This window comes from Chiloscyllium plagiosum, chromosome 27, assembly GCF_004010195.1.
Source record: "Chiloscyllium plagiosum isolate BGI_BamShark_2017 chromosome 27, ASM401019v2, whole genome shotgun sequence".
Lineage (NCBI taxonomy): Eukaryota > Metazoa > Chordata > Chondrichthyes > Orectolobiformes > Hemiscylliidae > Chiloscyllium > Chiloscyllium plagiosum.
In genome coordinates, this window is record NC_057736.1 from 30,442,545 (window position 1) to 30,462,152 (window position 19,608).

The 19,608-nt window shown below is 39.2% G+C and overlaps 1 protein-coding gene across 6 annotated transcripts in view; it reads right to left on the reverse strand.

Moving 5' to 3' along the window:
- Window positions 1–7,048: 7,048 nt before the first annotated feature.
- dlgap3 (discs, large (Drosophila) homolog-associated protein 3) overlaps window positions 7,049–19,608 on the reverse strand; it is a 694,237-nt gene continuing 681,677 nt past the window's right edge. For all 6 annotated transcript variants that reach the window (XM_043717842.1, XM_043717841.1, XM_043717840.1 and 3 more), the window contains one exon: window positions 7,049–12,556. In XM_043717842.1, coding sequence (XP_043573777.1) covers window positions 12,338–12,556 — 219 coding nt within the window. In that variant the 3' untranslated portion in view covers window positions 7,049–12,337. The remainder of the gene's footprint in view (window positions 12,557–19,608) is intronic.

Sequence of the window (19,608 nt, forward strand, 5' to 3'; positions counted from 1 at the left end):
AATTCATCTTGAAAGAAATTTTAAGATTTGACTTTGCAAAAGGAAGGTTTCAAGGAAGGGAATATTTCTTGTGAATAATCTTTTTAAAAAGTATCGTAAGATGTTTATTCATTTAAGGAATATATGAATGCTATTTGTTGAGGACAAAGCATTTTATGGTGGTAGTCACATATCCCTCTGTGGAATAAAGCTTTTGGTACAGTATTGATCACTATGCCATATAACCAAACACTACAAAAAGAGTGGTACCTACCATATGTTAAATGGGCTTTTTTCTTCAACAAACAGAACATGACTCAGAAAACAGTAGATTTTGCTGTCAACAGATTAAGTCATCATCATTGATGTCTGCAAATTACAATTTGCCCTCAGTGTATTAATGGTCAGAAAGCATACTAATGGTGCTCTCTATATTGCAAACATGATGCATTTATAAACTTCATGTTAATGTCAGTTAATAAGCTGCTTGTTAATTATGGAATAAGAAAGCAACAGTATAATTCACAATGCTACGAATTATTCAAAGTTGCATACACTTGGATTTTTTTTGTAGCCTAACTTTAGGGGTCGTAAGCAGAAATTGCTATTTGTATTACATTTGTTGTTTTAACAAGATCTGTTGTTTTAATAATCAATAGCAATTGACTGTTTGAGACATAAGTAGCTACTCACAAATGCATTGCATCATTCCACTTCACTCTTTCACATACAAGCTTTGTCACTGTAAAACTGAAGGTGGATTGAATGGAATCTATTTGCAGAGCTCATTGTGTCCCAAAAATGCCAAATACTCCCTCATTGTGGGCGTATTTCCTTGGAACTGAAATAAAATATTAAAATGTGGGTTGTTTTTAAATGGGCTGAGGAGATTGCCACTGATGTATGGTTTACATAGAGACCTCCACCTTCTTTTCATTCAACTCATTAAAATGTCCTTTGTCCTCAAGGCTTTGGCACTTACTGAAGGATGTTCCCAGTAATACTCATCCCTTTCTAATGCAAAAACAAGTGTGTATTTATTTTGCGCCATGAAAGCAGAAAAGCATCCTAAGGCACTTCATGGGTGGGCATGGGACGGGTTTGGTGCTGGTAAACAGACATTGGCGTTGTGCAAAAAGGTGAGCATTGACAGGTAATTTGATGCCAAAAGGGTGATTCTATCCACTCACTCATTTTAAACAGGGATCATTAATCAGGAATGGATACTCTGGATGACCGATGGTAAATTACCAAATCATCCCACTGAAATCAGTTGAACCAGTTACTGTCCTCATCTGTCTTCCACCTATGAATGCCGATAACAGAGGTTGGGGAAAGCAACTGCCATTGTTGTTAACACTGTTATTACTGACCTGGAATATCAACTAATACAACACAGTCCATGAACTGAAGCTCAAGCTTTCCTGGTCTCTCCTGTTTTGGTTACACACTGAATATTTTCCCAGGTATTTTGGTGTAAGCATTCATTGTCTGGTTTAGATTTATCTACACGTGACTTCATGGCAGCCGCTGGAGATACCAAATGTTCATTGTTTGTAATTGGAAACTAATGCAGGGCACTGAGGACGTGTCATCAGAGACTTTACATTGATATTGAATCTTGCTTGTTGGTAATCCCACTGTTCTATGCATTTGCAGGACAATTTGTTCATTGAGTTATCCGCATATTTATGCTACCAAGACAACGCTTGATGGAAAGTGATCATGAAAAGCTCAGTACATCTGCTGATGTTAAGGATGCCAGCTTCCAACTTTGCCCAGAATTTCTATCTGGCTATAATATAAATACAGCCAATGCTGCAGGATGATGTACTGGCCAGGGAGAGTGGAGTTCCTGTCCTGGCACTTTGATAGGCACAATGCTTCAAAAGCCTGGTGCAGAATTATTGGCTAACATTTCTGGAGGAGGATCTACGCCTTTGAGTATTGAGTGGAGGGATGCAGTCTGGCTCTCTCCAAAGAGGAGCATCCATTTTGCAGCACAGTAATTCTGGGGCATTTGGGGACAGCTATAATTTTTCCATGAAGTGACGCCCACCCTCCTCCCTCAGCCAAATGCACAGCAGCCAACCTAGATGGGCACCATGTGATACCTTCGACAGGTATGGCATGAGTTTCACCTTTTCCCCAGAAGGTCTGCCAAGGTTATTGTTGGAAGATACAAACAAATTAGTGTGATCCTGCTGCCAATTTCAGAATTACTTGCCCCCTGAGTCTTTGGCCCATTTGGTGTTTTCAGATTGAATAGCCCCAGTCTTGTCATCCACAATGCAGTTTCTGCACAGAAAAACACAGTTGGCAAACATAGAGTATGTGAATCGAAGGAATTGTTTATTTCGGACAACAATGTACAAAGTGAAGAAGAATACCCGAATCCAACAAGCTACAATTTGTGTAATGGTTTTAATGTGAAAGGAAATGAAAGAAAAATAGTGACCTTACATTTCTGTGGCAACTTTCATGATCTCAGGATATCCCATGCAGTCTACAGCCACTGAAGTACTTTTGAAATTTAGTCACTGTTGAAATGGAAGGGTGGAATTCACTGAAAGCCAATGGCAATAAATATAATGCTCCTCTCTTTCTTTCCTACATGTGAAACAGGATGACCATTTACATGGAGTTTTGTTGAGATGAAAATTATTTTACAGTACCATTTAAATTATTTTTTAAGGACAAGTATTCTTAAAAGCAGTTCAAATTCCAAAATGTATCTCCATTCTGGTCTTCAGTTCTCTAGAATATATAACATTGTCAGTACATTCTTTTCAGGAAGGAATGAACAACTAGGTCAAGGGACACGCTTTGAATTGGAACTTTGTTTTTAATTTATACGATAGTGAACTAACATATTTTACTCTATCACAGGTTAATTTGTGTTCCTGCTTTTCCTTTATAGTTTAGTTTTGTTTATCAAGTCAGGAAAATGGAAAGCCTCTCACAGCATTTAAGTGATCACTTGCTCACCACTGGCGGAGAAAAGAAGAAACTCCACATTAAAGTAAATAGTTGAGTAATATTCAAACCCACATAGCGTTATTATGTATTCTTCAAACAGCCTGCCTACCATTCCTGTTCTGTGGAATAGAATGGTCTGGGTAGGATGTTATTTTAAGTCAAGGTTATGCTGCATTTCTTGTACACAAGATGATCAGTTTCAAAGAATGCATAGAAAAGAATGTCTGCTTATTTTGATCTTATTAAAACAGTACTGCATTGAAATAACTCAAACGCCAATCTCTAAGGAATGCTCAGCGCCAGATCTCATTACAACCTAGGTCCAAATATGGGTTAAAGAGCTGAATTCAACAGGGAGATGAGGTGAGATGAAAGTGACTGTTCTTAACAGCATGGCAGCATGTGATCAGTTGTGCCACAAAGGAACCCCATTAACAATGAAACCAATAGGAATCAGGGGTATATATTCCACTGACTGTAGTCATATCTAGCACAGAGGAAAATTGCTGTGTTTATTGGAGGTCAATTACCTCAGTCACCCATGAGTTCTTTAGGGTTGTGTCTTAGATTCAAATATCTTCAGATCCTTCATCAATGACTTTCCCTCCATCATTAGATCAGAAGTGAGCGATGGTTGCTGATGATTGCATAGTGCTTAGATCTATTCACAATTCTTCAGATAATGAAGCAGCCCATTTCTACACGCAACAAGATCTGGACAACATTCAGTTCAACGACTTAGAAGAATTGGTGCACCAGAACATCATAACATGCATGTTCCAGTCACATTCTTGTCTTATGCATGTCAGGCAATGGAGAGAGTTTAACCAACATTTCCTTTGATAGTCAATAAAATTATTGCATCACATCATCCACCATCAGCATCCTGGGGATTACAGCAGAAATTTAGCTGGACTACCTTACAAGACCATGTCAGAGATTAGGAATTTTACACCGATTTCCTAACTCCTTAAGGCTTGCCCAACATCTTATGCACAGTTCAACTTGCTTGGGTGAGTGCAGGTCCTACAATCTCCATGAAGTTCATCACCATCCAAGACAATGCAGCCCACTTATTGGCAACCGATGTAACACCTAAAACATCCACTTCTATCATGATTAGTGTACTTACAACTGCAGCGTATACCACCTAAAAAATGCATTACAGCAACTTTCAATGGCTTCTTTTTTAATTAACTTATTTTCCTCATCAACCTGTACAGAGATGCTATTATACACCTCTGGAGCAGGTGCGACTTGAACCCAGGCCACCCGGTCCAGGGGTAGGGGTTCTACCTCTCTGTCTCAAGATGGCCCCTTCAATGAGCCCTCAACAGTATCACAAAATCAGGACATCTGTTACCTATAAGAACAAAGGCAGAAAATATACTGGAACTCCACCGCATGTACGTTTCCCTCCATCCTGGCCAGATATCATATCATTCTTTATTAGCTAATGTGTCAAATCCTGGAACTCCTTATCTAACAAGCTTATAGACAGTCCTGGCTCAAGGAGACTGACAGCCATGTTCTCAAGGGGTGGCCACAAGTGCCAGTCTTGACAGCAATACCCACATGCAATTAGCAAACAGAAAACACAAATAGAAGACATGCTACAACAACAAAGATATGTAAAAAATAGTGAGTTGACATTCAGAGTCTGTCTGCTTTAACTACAGATCAGATTTATTTGATTCAGCAGGACATTTGTTATGGCTGCTTTTTCATCTTTAGCTGAAATGTTGATCTTTAACCCTTGATCTTCTGTGTTTAATAAGCAGTCAGTCAAGACATGTACTGTAATACTTACTGTACACATCTTGACATTTACTCTGTACTTTCAAATAGCACGGGGGGTGTCCCTACATCTGAAGGACTGTAATAAATGGAGATGATCATTCGATGCTAGCCTAGCCAGTCATACCCATATTACATGAATGAACAAAAAAAAAATTATTCAGTAGATTTTACTTCTTAAATATAGTGAATTAAATACATTGACTGAATTCCAACTTCTGCTTTCAATGTCAATAATATATGTGTATGTATGTATATATATATTTAATTTCAATATTCCAGCATTAGAGAGCCATCCTTAATTTGATCCTTTGATTTGGTACAACCTTATATTCACTATAAATCTGCATTCAAGTCATAATTTATGTTAACAGCAATTATCTTTTTTACGTTATGTGAAACTGTATTTGCTCGAAATGCATCATACTGATTCGTAGCTTCAGTACAATAATTAAATGTCTAATGTATATTTAACTTAGAAGTAATCCAGAAATAGAGTCATGTACTGAGTTGTTTTTTTAAGTAGCACCTTACATCAATAGTAAAGAATGAGAACAAGCATTGACATAAGAAAGAAAAAAGGGACAAGTCTTAAAAGAATGATGAATAATGTAAGGCATTAATTAGTTGTGCAATTTATCAAAATATTTTAAAAAGGTCAAATCTGACAGGTATTGACACACCTAACTTTGAATGTCATGACATCATAAAGGCTGTATAATGTGAAGATGTTAAACGTTCAAAACAATTTAATGTTGTTTTTCAAAGCTGAGTCCAGTTTTGAAGTACATATTTTGACAAAAATGTTACAAATCCAATTAAGAAGTTGCATTCAGTTGCTTTGCTTGCTGCCTTGAATATAGCACATCAACAGGGAAATGAGAATTTTCAACACTGGTTGCTTTTGTATTAATAATTCACTCACATCAACTTCTTTCTGGGGTTGTTCACTTTAATGAAACTCTGCTCTGAGCTCTGACAGGATCTCTGTTGCTGTTTTACCTTTGTCAATGTCATCAGTTTCTGCTTCACTTTGTCTGTTTGTGAATCTACCAGAACTTAGTTTCACAATCACATCTATTTCCTCAGCAAATGTTTCAATCTTGGACTTACTCCACATAAGACTATAAGACACAGGTGCAGAAATTAGGCCATTCAGCCCATCAAGTCTGCTCTACCATTCAATCACCGCTGATAAGTTTCTCAAACTCATTCTCCCGCTTTCTCCCCATAACCCTTGATCTTCTTGACAATCAAGAATCTATCTATCTCCATCTTACATTCACTCATTAACCTGGATTCCTCAGCTCTCTACAGCAGTGAATTCTATAGATTCGCCACTGTCTGGCTGAAGAAATTTCTGCTTATCTCCGTTTCAAAAGGTCTTCCCTTTACTCTAAGGCTATGCCCTTGGGTCCTAGTCTCTCTTACCAATGGAATCATCTTCCCAACATCTACTCTGTTCAGGCCATTTGGTATTCTGTAAGTTTCAATTATATTCCCCCCCCATCCTTCTAAACTCCATCGAGTACAGACCCAGAATTCTCAAATGTTCCTCATATGTTAATTCTGGGACCATTCTCATGAACCTCCTCTGCACATGCTCCAGGGCCAGTACATCCTTCCTGAGATATGGGGCCCAAAACTGCTCACAATACTCAAAATGTGGTCTGATCAGAGCCTTATAAAGCCTCAGAAGTACATATATTCAAGTCCTCATAAAATAAATGCTAACATTGCATTTGCCTTCCTAACTACTGACTCAACCTGCAAGTTTATCTTGACAGAATCCTGGACTAGAACTCCCAAGTTTCTTTGCACTTGCTGAATTTGCTCCTCATTTAGAAAGTAGTCCATGCATCTTCTTCTTACAAAGTGCATGACTTTCCTATGTTGTATTCCATCTGCCACTAATTTGCCCACTCTCCTAACCTGTCCAAATCCTTCTACAGCCTTCCTACCTCCTCAATGCTACCATTAATGTTTAAAATGAAAAGTTGTGGTCCCAACACTGACCCATGAATGCAACTGAACTACCAAGAATCACATTTCAGATTATGCGGCACGGTGGCACAGTGGTTAGCACTGCTGCCTCACAGCACCAAAGTCCCGGGCTCAATTCCTGCCTCAGGTGACTGTCTGTGTGGAGGTTGCACATTCTCCCTGTGTCTGCGTGGGTGTGCTCAGGTTTCCTCCCACAGTCCAAAAATGTGCAGTTTAGGTGAGTTGACCATGCTAAATTGCCTGTAATGTTAGGTGAAGGGGTAAATGTAGGGGAATGGGTCTGGGTGGGTTGCGCTTCGGCGGGTCAGTGTTGGGCTGAAGGGTCTGTTTCCACACTGTAAGTAATCTAATCTAATCTAATTCCCACCATTGCTCTTGCTGCCTCCTGAGGGCAATGCTCAATTCCATGCACCATCCCATGCATGCCCACAATTCTCTATCAATACCAACTCACTCTACTTAGAGGCATTCTGGTTCACAGATCAATGTTTATACTTTTCATCTGGTGTTTTAACTAAAAGTACTATGTTCTTTCATTCTGGTATAAAGATCAATGTTTTAACATCTCATGCTAATGTCCCTCTGATTGCTTTTTCCAATTGCATCTGTTTTGAAATTTCACCACCCAGTCTGAAGTTGCCTTCTGTTGTCATCAAACAATCAGTCCAGAGCTTAATCCAATTATGATTCTATCACACTGCTATTTGAATGTGGCGCAACACTTGAGGTCTTCGTCCACCATCTTTGCCTCTGTGCTTACTTAGATGGCCAGGAATCTTCTCCACATCCAAAGTACCTTTTCTCCTATCTTCAGATACTTCATTCTAATTGGATCCCTCATTCAGGCCTCACAAGTCTAGTGAGATTAAGAACTGATGTTTTGAGCACATCTCAACTTTTATGCTCCCCCTCCTTCTCTCTAAGCTACAACTCACAGCACTCTACTCTCTCAGGTTCGTTCCTAGTATCACCATCCCACTTGCTGACAAATGTGGCACAGGTACTTGGCCTACTGGCTTCTATTTAACAGAGGCTGAATGTCAACTGTCTGATACCTCTCCTACCTTCTTCCAAACTCAAGTCTTCTTTTCCAATTGATTTTAACACCTCTCCACTGCCTCCAAGCTTATAGATTCCCAAGGAAGAGTCTGCTTCTAAACGTTTCACTAATAGGATTGCTGTAATGGTCATTGTATCGGCCTATTCATTCCCTCATTGAACTGACTTCTTACTTCCTTGATTTTATTTGATCTCCTCTTGTCCAATATCTGCAACTCCTCCCCATGCCCTGGGGCTCTTTCACAATTTCTACTCTCAAAGTACAGTCGGTTTTGCGATAACACATGTTTCTTTAACGTGATTGAAGAATTTCGATCATTATTTGTTGAACACGAACTTTCCTTACCTGTAATGACTATAGCATGATTCTGGCCCCATTAGTTTAAATGACATGGCTATTGCGTGATTTTGTTATAAAGCAAGATCGCACGAGAACAGAACTATCATGTTATATCAGAACCGACTGTCCCTACCATCTTCTTTTTACCATAGATGCCCAACTCTTTAAACATTCATCTCCCATAAGGGCATTTTAAGAATTCTCCACTTCTTCCCGGGGTTTCGTTCAGTACCACCTATCATCAGTCTCCTGCTGGCTGAGATTTTTGTTCACATTTTACAGATTTTCATTTGGATGTTTTCACTTCCTCCAAATGAAAGTTGCTGCAAAATGCAATTTTTTTTAATCTAATTTTTTTGTCTGACTCATCATCAAATGAGTCATCTCTGACTCTTCCCTTCCCTTCCTTGACTTGTCTATCTCCATCTGCAAGGATAGGCTATTGCCAAATATTGATCATAAGATAACTTATTCCGGTAGTTACCTTTCCAGCAATTCCTCACACTTGACTTCAATAAGGACTCTATACAAGTTTGTAAGTTTCTCTGTCATATGTTTTGAAAATACCAGCTTCTATACTACTGCTGATAGGTCCTCATCCAAAGGTTCTGCTCACTAAGGTTAATACGGTCCTCAACCATGTCCGTTCCATATCCTCGTCCCTTCCCCTCCCTCTCAGATCCAAGAATGAGTTCTCCTTGTCCTCACCTTGCAACCCAGCAGCACGCACTTCAATGGATCACCTTTCACTAGCTCCAATGTAATGTTGCTACCAACTATCATCCTGCACTCCCTCTCAGCATTCAATAAGGACCATTTCTTCCACTCCAATGTTCCATTCTCCAATTATATACAACATATCTTCCCTTTTCAATAGTACTTGCTTGCAATTTGAAACACCTGCCCTTTTACCTCTGCTCTATCCATCATCCAAACACCTCGAACACACCTTCCTGGTGAAGCAGCAAATTACTTGTATTTCTTTCAATGTAATATCCAGTACTCATTGCACATAATGCAGGCTTTATTGCAATGAGGATATCAAATACAGATTGAGTACTTTGAGAAACCCAGTTTGAATCTGCAAGCATGGCCATGAGTTTATTGTTATCTGTTATTTTAATTCTCTGCTTCACTCCCACTGTGATCTCATTGTTCTTAGCTGCATACACTGTTCAATGAAGAGCAACATAAGCAGGAAGAATAGCTCCCCATCTTTCAATGAGACACTTCACAGCTTTCGGGCTCAACACCGTTTAGCAATTTCCAATCATAACCACTGGCCCTGTGTTATTTTCATGGCAACTACTGGTGATGGTTCTGGCATTCCTATTTGCAACTCTGCTCATCCCAGCTTTTCTTTCTTTATTTGACCCAATACCATCAACTTTGGTCTTGAGATAATTGCATTTCAATTTCGCCTGCCTCCATCCTAGAGAGACCTTCCCTGATATTCTTTCCACTCTTTCCCCTTTCCCTGCCTTCGCACTTACTAAACACCAGTTATTATTCCAGTTCCGATAAAAGGCCACTGACCATAAAAATCAACTCTTTCTCTCTCCACAAGTTCAGTGAGACATGCGGAATATTTTCTGCACTTTCTATTTGTAGTTCAACATATTTCTCCAGCCTCTTTGTAAAAAGACCACATTTTATATTTCTCCAGGCTCCAAGGCAGTCAGTAAATTGGCAGTAGGGAGCTGAACAAAATTTGGAATATTCATACAGATTTAAAACGGGGAAACACCACTACTGAAGTCAAATACTGCAAATATTGGAAATCTAGAAGAAAAAGAGAATGCTGGAAAACTTCATAAGTTGAAGTAGCATCTTCAGAAAGAGAAATGGAATTATAAAAATTCCAGGTATGGTCAGCTGAAAGGTTATTGATCTGAAACTTTTAGTTTTGCTCTCCACAGATGCTACTCAAGTATTCGCAACACATGCTGTTTGTAACTCAGTTATTAACTTACTTTGTCAGCAACTAATGCATAAATAATCCAAGGATATGATGGCATTTAACTGGGTACATTTGAAAACAAACCTGCAATAAGATCTGTCAAGCATACCTCTACTGTACATATAAGTAAGAAATGTTCAAAGACTCTGTATTGGCAGAATTTTTTATATACTATATATATTGGCCAGTGCCAACTTTAGATGTACAAAAACAGCAATCAGAAGAGAAAAAAATCAAATGTTGGTCTCTAATACGACAAGACTTGCTCTATTCTCTGAATTTTTAAATATAAATCAATTTCACCAATACGAATCTTTGTCCCAGTGATAACCACCAAGTAGGAATATTATCCCATTAAAATTATAGCAGTCTCGGTGATAAGGACCCCTGCAAATTCTCTGCTGCCACCCCTCCCATGACTTGCCGTCCAGAATTGGAATTTACAATGTATGAATGCAACCTGCTTACCATGCTGTTTAATATCATAATCCACTTGTTATTGTAAGCTCACCAAATACCGTGCATTCATTCCCATAGAATGTAGTCCATTCATCTTGCCATTATATATTGCATATTACACATCTTTCCTGATTAATGCATCCCAGCAAGTCAGAATTATCTTACCATGCAAACACAACTTAAAACATTTTTACAATCTCTTTAGGTGCAAGGGTGCTTGCCACCAGTTCCCATCAATACATTGTTCCTTCAGCAGTCTGAATCTTTGGCCAGTTCTTTCATGGTTTAAGCCCTTGCACTCAATCATTTTTCCCAATGCCTTTTGGTATGCTTCCTTTTCCCAATTTTAGTACAGTACAAAGCAACAATCCTTTAGTTTTAATTCTCAGTGCCGCTGTCCAGCGTCCTGTTCAGTGTCACCTGCAAATTTGGGGGTGATAATATTTTTCAAAAGTGACATTAGTTATTGTTGATTTATGCACTCATGATGAGCAATAGCCAATGTTACAGAAGTGAATATATTCCTTCTTCGTATCCATTCACTGTCAGCATTATTAAGTCCCCGGGTTAAATACAGAAACAGGAAGTTGTGACACAAGCCTCCCTCTATATCCTTCCAACAACTTGCCCGAATTGTGATCTCTGAAGGGCATGCCCAGACGCACTGCAGCAATGTTTTCCTTTTCACACCAACTTGGAATTCTACTTAAGCAGCTGTGAGTGCCATGGTATGGGCAAGGTTTTGTATTGTGGGTCCTGCTTACTTGAAAACCCAATTAAGCTATATAAAACTTATTCTACACAGGCTTCCTATAGCCAATTCAGACATAGAGAAAGACAGACATACTGAAAGAGAGAGAGAGAGAGACAGGGACAGAGACAGAGGAGATACTTTGTACATTTGGCACTTCTGTTGTTCTGCTTGTGTATTTGTGTCAGTAATACCACATTCTTTTGTACAGAAGGACAGATTGGGGATGTTGAGGGGAGTGTTTCATCCTGTTCAGCTGGGCTGCATCCACGTCCCCATAGGAAAGGGATACTTAATTGTGCCGCCCAATTGCCAGTACCAAAGGGTCATTGTCATGAACAACTTGAAATTGCTGGGTAGTCGAATAATTTTAAATTCTGACTGAACTCAGCACTTTCTGGACCATTTCCCTTGCAGTTTCAGATTTTTGGAATTCTCACAGTTTTATGTGTAAATCTTATTCTCTTTTTTTTAAAAAAAAACTACTCTCTAAGACCAGTGACAAATTCTGCGACAATCACGATGTCTCAGTAAAATGTATCACGTCAAGAATAAGCCACTGGTAAGTATCAGAGTGGAAAGATAATTCCAGTGAAATTGAAGGATGAAACTTTCACTGACTCAGAGGTCCAGCATTTTGTCCTGGTGAACTGCAGTTTCCTAATGAAACAAAAGTTAAAAAATAAGTACAAATGACAGCGGGCTGCTTCCAGCTACATGCTTCTTCAGTCAGACCAGAACTCTCTTCATGTTGTTCTTTTACTCAGATGCATTATAAAGAACTTGTGCACAAAATATATTAGACTGCAGCTTCATTTAAAAATGAAGAAAATATAATTGGTCCACCATGACAACATAAAAGAACACAAGAGGAATGTTAATGCTTGCTACCGCTGAGACCAGACAGCAGGATTCAAATATGCCCTTGGTCTGGCTTTGTCATCCCTTGTACATAAGAAGTAAAGTTGAAGTTAAAGACAATGTTCCTGCCAAATGGCACTGTGCAATTTCAAAGCCTCGTCTGGGCTTCTGGGATGTAGATTTCGATGCTATCTGCACTTTCCGTGGCAGAGTTTTGTCGATATGAAGCTGCTCGCTTGGCAGCCATTAGTCGTTTTCTTGCTTCTTGCCTGTGTCTGTCAGCAAGTTCCAATGACTTCTCCCGCGCCGCAGGTAACCTTCCCTTCGACGGTTTCTTTGGTATAGGAGGGGGGATCTTCATTTCATCCTATTAACAAAAACATCTTTTTTAATGAATCACTGAAGTACAGTTATTTGCTTACTTCTTCATTTTCTCTCCTCAAAATGACCTCATCTTCATTTTTAACAAACAATTCCTCCTCCTATAAGCACTAACCCACACTGTTGCTTTCCACCATCTCCCCAATTGTAATTAGATATGCCAATGACCATCACAACTAAAATCATCCCAGTCCCTTACTGACATCCATTAATATGCATTTTCAAACAAAGTCATTTATAAAGGCAAAGTGCAATGACCTGGAACACCTTTAGCTTTGTCAAATTTTACCGAGACTGATTGAAGGAGTTCTTCAGTTTCCAACTGGTTCAGCAAGATCCACAGAATCTGTAGGCTGAATTTGCAGTCTTAATAAACTCTGCATTCGCTGTCTATGATATAAGGAAGCTTACATTATACTGTGTTATAAAGTGGGTAATTTGTAAATGTTTTATTTATTTTAGAGTTTGTATTTTGGACTAATGACACGTGGGTTTGGATTTTGTGTGTATGGGTGGGGGGTGGTTTAATAATTAACTTGCCAGTTTTTTTATAGCCACAGCTTTTAGAAACCAATATGATAAATAGTGCTAATGGAACTTATTTGCACTGGCAGAATTTCATGAGTGGACAAAATAAATAATTGAAAATATTAACTTTATTTCAATTTGTAGGAACAGGCTTCAGGGAAACACCGTAGCTGGGGAGAGCATTTCAGTTTGCAGATGTCCTGGTTGAAGTTAAATATATATAACAGTTTCTCTGTTTTATTGTTAAAACCAGATGTGCAAATTTGCACATTTATGTTTCAGTGAAAAATCACCTCAATAAATGTTGAGTAATACCTAAAATGTTAGGTTGCAATCTGGGAACTGACCTGTCCAGTAATAATTTCAGTTGGGATCACAACTTGTTTGAAACCTCCAACCTATGTTTACTATACTTAAGAGTTAATGAGCCTCGGACTGATAATAATCCCTTTACAGTGGAACAGAGATCATACAGGATATCCATTATCTTCTGTTTTCTCCACAAATATGATGTCAGCATATAGGTCAATTACAAAAACAAACTGCCTACATAAGTTTGAATGATCACTCTCTTTGTTGTTCACCATGCGGGGTCTGTTTTGTGTAGGCATGTCTTAAATTCCAATGCAGATTCAAAACCACATGCATCACCTGTTTGATTCCAGACACCGGGAAGTAATTGTTCATTTGTAGGATGAAACGTTGAGGCTGCCTACGAATGAGACTATAGCTCATCACGGCAGGAAAGTGGAATTGATTTAAACACTGAATAAATTGAAAAGTATGATTTTTGTGGGCTGAGAAAATGTTATCCCATTCACCATGATTGATGGCAGCAGTGCATACATATATCAAAAATGGAATCCATCCATTAAAAAAGTTAAGATCAGGCTTACTGCTTCATAAACAATTGGCCTTTCCCATATTTTCTCATGAGGAAGCTAATTTTTATATTACCATGAATTCACTGTTTAGAGACATGAGTAAGACATGTCATAGATTAAGTGCATCATTCTTGGGAGGAAAAAGCAACCTTGCATTTTTGGTTTCTAAAGCTTTCAGTCATTAGGACTTATTTCACATTATATAGACTAATGACTACCAAGAGGAGAAAGTGAGCACTGCAGATGCTGGAATCAGAGTCGAAGAGTGTGGTGCTGGAAAAACACAGCAGGACAGGCAGCATCCAAGGAGGAGGAGAATCGACGTTTTGGACATAAGCCTTCATCAGGAATGAGGCTTGTGGGTCGGGGGGAAGGGGGGAGAGCTGAGAGATAAATGGGAGGGAGGTGGAGCCGGCGAGAAGGTAACTGGGAACGTGTTAGGTAGATGAAGGTGGGGGTGGAAGTGATAGGTTGGAGGAGACAGTGAAGCAGATAGATGGGAAGGAAGATGGACAGGTCAAGAGGGCGGTGTCAAGTTGGAGGCTTGGGACTGGGATAAGGTTGGAAGAAGGGAAATGAGGAAACTGGTGAAGTCCACATTGATCCCATGTGGCTGCAGGGTCCTAAGGTGGAAGATGAGGCGTTTTTCCTCCAGGTGTTGGGTGGTAAGGGTTTGGAGTTGGAGGAGGTTCAGGACCTGCATGTCCTTGGCGGAGTTGCAACGATCCGTTGCGAATCATTTCAGAGAACATCTCCTTGCGGATTGTTTCAGAGAACATCTCGCTGTACCCCATTGTGGTCTCCTCTACATCGAGGAGACAGGACGCCAACTTGCAGATTGTTTCAGAGAACATCTCTGGGACACCCACACCCAACAACCCCACTGTCCCATGGCTAATCACTTTAACTCCGCCTCCCACTCCACCAAGGACATGCAGGTCCTGGGGATCCTCCATCGCCAAACCCTGGCCACCTGAGTCCTAGAGGAAGAACAGCTCATATTCTGCCTTGGGACCCCGCAACCACACGGGATCAATGTGGATTTTGCCAATTTCCTCATTTCCTCTCCTCCAACCTTATCCCAGTCCCAAGCCTCCAACTCGACACTGCCCTCTTGACCTGTCCATCTTCCTTCCCATCTATCCACTTCACCCTCCTTTCTTACCTATCACTTCCACACCCACCTTCATCTACCTGTCACATTCCCAGCTACCTTCCCCCCAGCCCCACCCCCCCTGCCATTTATCTTTCAGCACCCCCCAGCCCACAAGCCTCATTCCTGATGACGGGCTTATGCCCTAAACATCGATTCTCCTGCTCCTCGGATGCTGCCTGACCTGCAGTGCTTTTCCAGCACCATACTCTCGACAATGACAACTAGGAGTCAACATCTTCATTGTGGACTTCCATGGCGGTATAATGTAGGTGAGGTGGACCTTGTGATTGTGATTCCCAAGTTCTGATGCTCCTACCTCAAATTAATCATAAGTATATTAAGAGAACATGAAATGTGATGAAGATTGATTGGAAACTTTGGTGTTAAAGTATTAGGAACTATGTCTTGCTGTTTCTTTCTTATTTGTATATTGTGAGTGTTAAGAAGGAGCACATAGCTTTTAGTTTCGTTTTAGATTTGTTCCATAAATGATGTTCATGAGTTTATCCTTGAAGCTCATCAATTAAGTATGGGACTGTAAGAAAGAAACCTAATGAGACATTTGTAGAATCTGCAACAGAAAAATTGAAATGCTTTGGGATCTATGGTTTCAATCACTGCAGTTCGAGAACATCTTTGAGAATGTAAGGGGAATCACCTTTAAGAAAGTATTCTGAAATAGTATTTCAGTAACCATTGATCCTTGAGACTTATCTTGATAAGCATCAAGAACCAAAGATCTGAGAAACAGCATTTCTAATGTGAAATCTCACACAGACAGTTATATGGAAATTATCATATGGGGATCAAAGAGGAAAGTGGAGGAAAATAAAATCTTGGGGTGGAAACAATATTACATTCAGGAACAATTAGACATATACCAAAATAATAAAGGAGAAAGGCTAGGATATAAAGGTGATATAGAGAACATAACAAGCTTCCATTGTAACAAGACTAATGGGGAAATTAATGGGGTCCTATTGCAATATTAGGAACACCTAACGAATCCTCAGAAAATGATGCATCAGGAAAGGCAATGTGTATTGAAACTGCAGAGCTACATGTGAATTGTGTTTCCTCAGGACTTTTGAGAAAGAGGAGATGGCTCAGGATAGTCAAGAAAATTCTTTCTTACTTACTGCTAAAAAGAACCAGGCCACCAGAGATTCTGAATAGAGTATTTTCTTATTTTTCTAATTAAGGAGGTAGACCAATAAATTTATAGAGAGATATTGGAGCAAGTCAGTTGTTGATGTCACAATTTATCTTTCAGATGAGGCAATGAAGGGTAAAATATTAATTGGTGGAATATAAGAGGGTACATTTGGAGTAGTAAATTTAATTGCACAGAAATAATTATTATCTGGGGAAATAATTTGGAAGCTCAAAAATAATAATCTCAATGAAGGTGTTGAAATAAATATTGAAACTGCTGTGATACAGAAAGAACATTCTGGATTGTTTCTAGACTATGTTGTGACTGGATCTGAGGCCCATAGAATTAGCCACCAAAAGGAAAAGTCTACACAAGAGCAATGACATGAAAATTCTGATGCTAGTTTCCAAAAACTTAAGAAAAGAAAGGAGGAAGAAAAAGAGAATAAGGCTGATGTGTTTAGTCCATTTTCAGTAACAGAAATTAAAAGACATATCCAGAGTTGAGAGATTTATGTTAAACAGTCCCACTTAGAAATTGTGTAAGGACCAATATATTAGGACCTGGATGTTATTACTTAAAAGACAACATAATAATGAGGAAATGGAGATCACTTCATTGAGGGATGGGCATTTGTTCATCAGGTGATAGTTCCACCTGAGTATCATAATGGGATTTAGAGAGTTACACATGATGTGCTTTTATTTTCTTTTGTGTAAGAAATGTTGCTTTTATTTTGTTGAAAGTACATTGACAGTTCCTTGTGAATATGACTATCAAAGTAATAAATATAGAAAATAAAGCTCATTGTTTATCAAGCCAGGCCTCACTTTGTATATGATTTGTTCAGTATTCATAATCAGCTGGGAATAAATAATTAAGACAAAATGGTTGTAGTTCTCAACATTTTGGGACATTGGGTTCTTCTTGTAACAGAACCCACTCTGACTTTTCCGCCATTTACTCCTACACCTCTTAACCACCTGATCACTTTTTTTAACATATTTATTGTGTACAGGTTATCCAAGTCCTGGGTATAGATTTCTCTCTAGCTCTCTCTCTCTATCTCTCCACATCCTATGGGTTCAAAATTGTTTTAAACAATTAACAATCTTGTTAAATCTAAGAAACTCCAATGTCCTGATTAATTACATATCAACAAATGATCTGCAATTTGGAGTTAAAATAAGCTCCAGTTTCTGTTTTGAAATTAAGCAGTGAAGAATATTTGAATTAAATTATTTCAAAACCCAACAAAATACAGATATCTTCCACTGTGGCAGCTCATTGCTGCCTAGGGAAAACAGCTTTTCACTGTATATATAGTACTTAGAAGAACCTGTCTTGTAATAATGTCAGCAAGTCATGCCAGTTAAAATTTTCTATGGGTTATGTGACTATTAGTCTGAAATTTAATCAGACTATTAAGTGTGTCACAGTCTCTTGTGGTGTGTGATATGTGGTATGGGTCATAATGGGGACATGAGTAAGGCTTAAGCACTGTTTCATTGCTTGCATTTGACCTTCACGTGAGCTGTCCTACAGCCCAATGACAGCACTGAATGCTCCACAGGTCTTTACCAGGACACTGTACAATCTGAATCACTCAGGACCTCCTCAGAATAGGCTAATTCCATACTGCACAGCAATAACCTCTTGCATAGTCAGGGCACAAAGTCTGGATTCAGCAGAGAAGTGACATGAACCCCCTTATCAAGTGTCCTGATGAGCCACTAAAATTTGATTCTTCTTTAATTACATCTCTGCTGTATCAGGAGCTCACACTGTGCTCCTGATACTTGGTTCAATGAATCAGATATAAATTGGACAGCACAGAAATACTGATTCACATCAGATGAGTTGATTTGATGTGATTTATTATTATCATGTGTGCCTCAGTAGAGTGACAAAGTTTTGTTTTGTGTGCAATACAGGCAGATCACACCATACAAAGCGCATAGGAGTAACAAAATAGAGCGAGGAATACAATGTTACAGCTACAGAGAATTTGAGTTAGTTGGTTGCTCAGAACACCGTAAAAAGCTAAGCCAATTTAACTCTCTGACAAAGGGTCCTGGCCTTAATTTGCTTGAAACCACTTTCTAAAAATGATTTCAATATAAATTCATCATTTTCCCTCTCCTAACGGCAATTTTAGTACCTGTCATTTCTACCACTGAATCTATGTAATTACAATTCTGAACTGTCAGTAACATTCTAAATTATTCAATTAAATGCTTTTGGTATAAAGTCAAATGAAGCAAACTCACTCACCTCATTATTATCAAAATCCACAGCTGTAGTGATGAGAATGCCTGAAGCTCTTTGCAGTTACATGTGGTTTCCTAGCTTTGTGCCCACAAACTCTGGGTCTCTCATTTTTTTTTGGTCCAAGCTTACAGCTGATAACAGTATTCCGTACACAATAATAAGCTAAATTAACTATAGCCTTCAGCATGACTTCATGCCAAATAACTATCTCTCTGCCATGCTATTCGTTTTCTTCCTCCTTGGGTTGGCACCTTGACTCCCTGCATCTCTCTGTGCCTGTGTTATCAACTCCTATTCTTACTCCCTGTTGTACTAAGGAATGAACTCTATTCTCAATTTTATCTCTCCGCCCCTGAGGCTCCCAGCCTAATTCCTGACAAAGGGCTCCTGCTCGAAACGTCGATTCTCCTGCTCCTCGGATGCTGCACAACCTGCTGTACTTTTCCAGCACCACACACTCTCGATTCTGATCTCCAGCATCTGCCGCCCTCACTTTCTCCCTCTATTTTCAATTACTTCAGTGAAATCAAACAAGCAGTTATGGAAGCATTAAGTGTCATAGGCTTGCAGTTCAATTTTGACCGTGGAGGTACATGATCAATTGCAAATGCAGACGTGATAAGTGTGAGCAATGCACCCCATAATTTTACAATCTTTACTTCCCATGAACCAGGTAGTACACAATGAATGGTAGAAGCATGGGTACCAGCAGTGAAAGTAAAGAAAATAAAAGCAACTTTAAAGTTTCAACAGAAAAGACAGATTGGGCAGAGGCAGCAGGTCAGAAAGAAACCTTTCGCAATAGATGGCATCTGGGGGAGGAAGCTGAGCTCCGATTTGAGCAATGCGTTTTAAATCGTGAACCTCTGGGTTAAACTCTTGAGGCAATGAGAAAGAGAGATGGAGGTGAGGCTGCGATAAGTTAAAGAGAACTGGCTTTAGTGTGGCCAAAATTAAATTGAAGGGTTTTTTTTAAATCATCAAGATCTTATTGTCAGATAGTTGGAGATGGTAAGAACAGACATAGGATCAATGAACAGGTG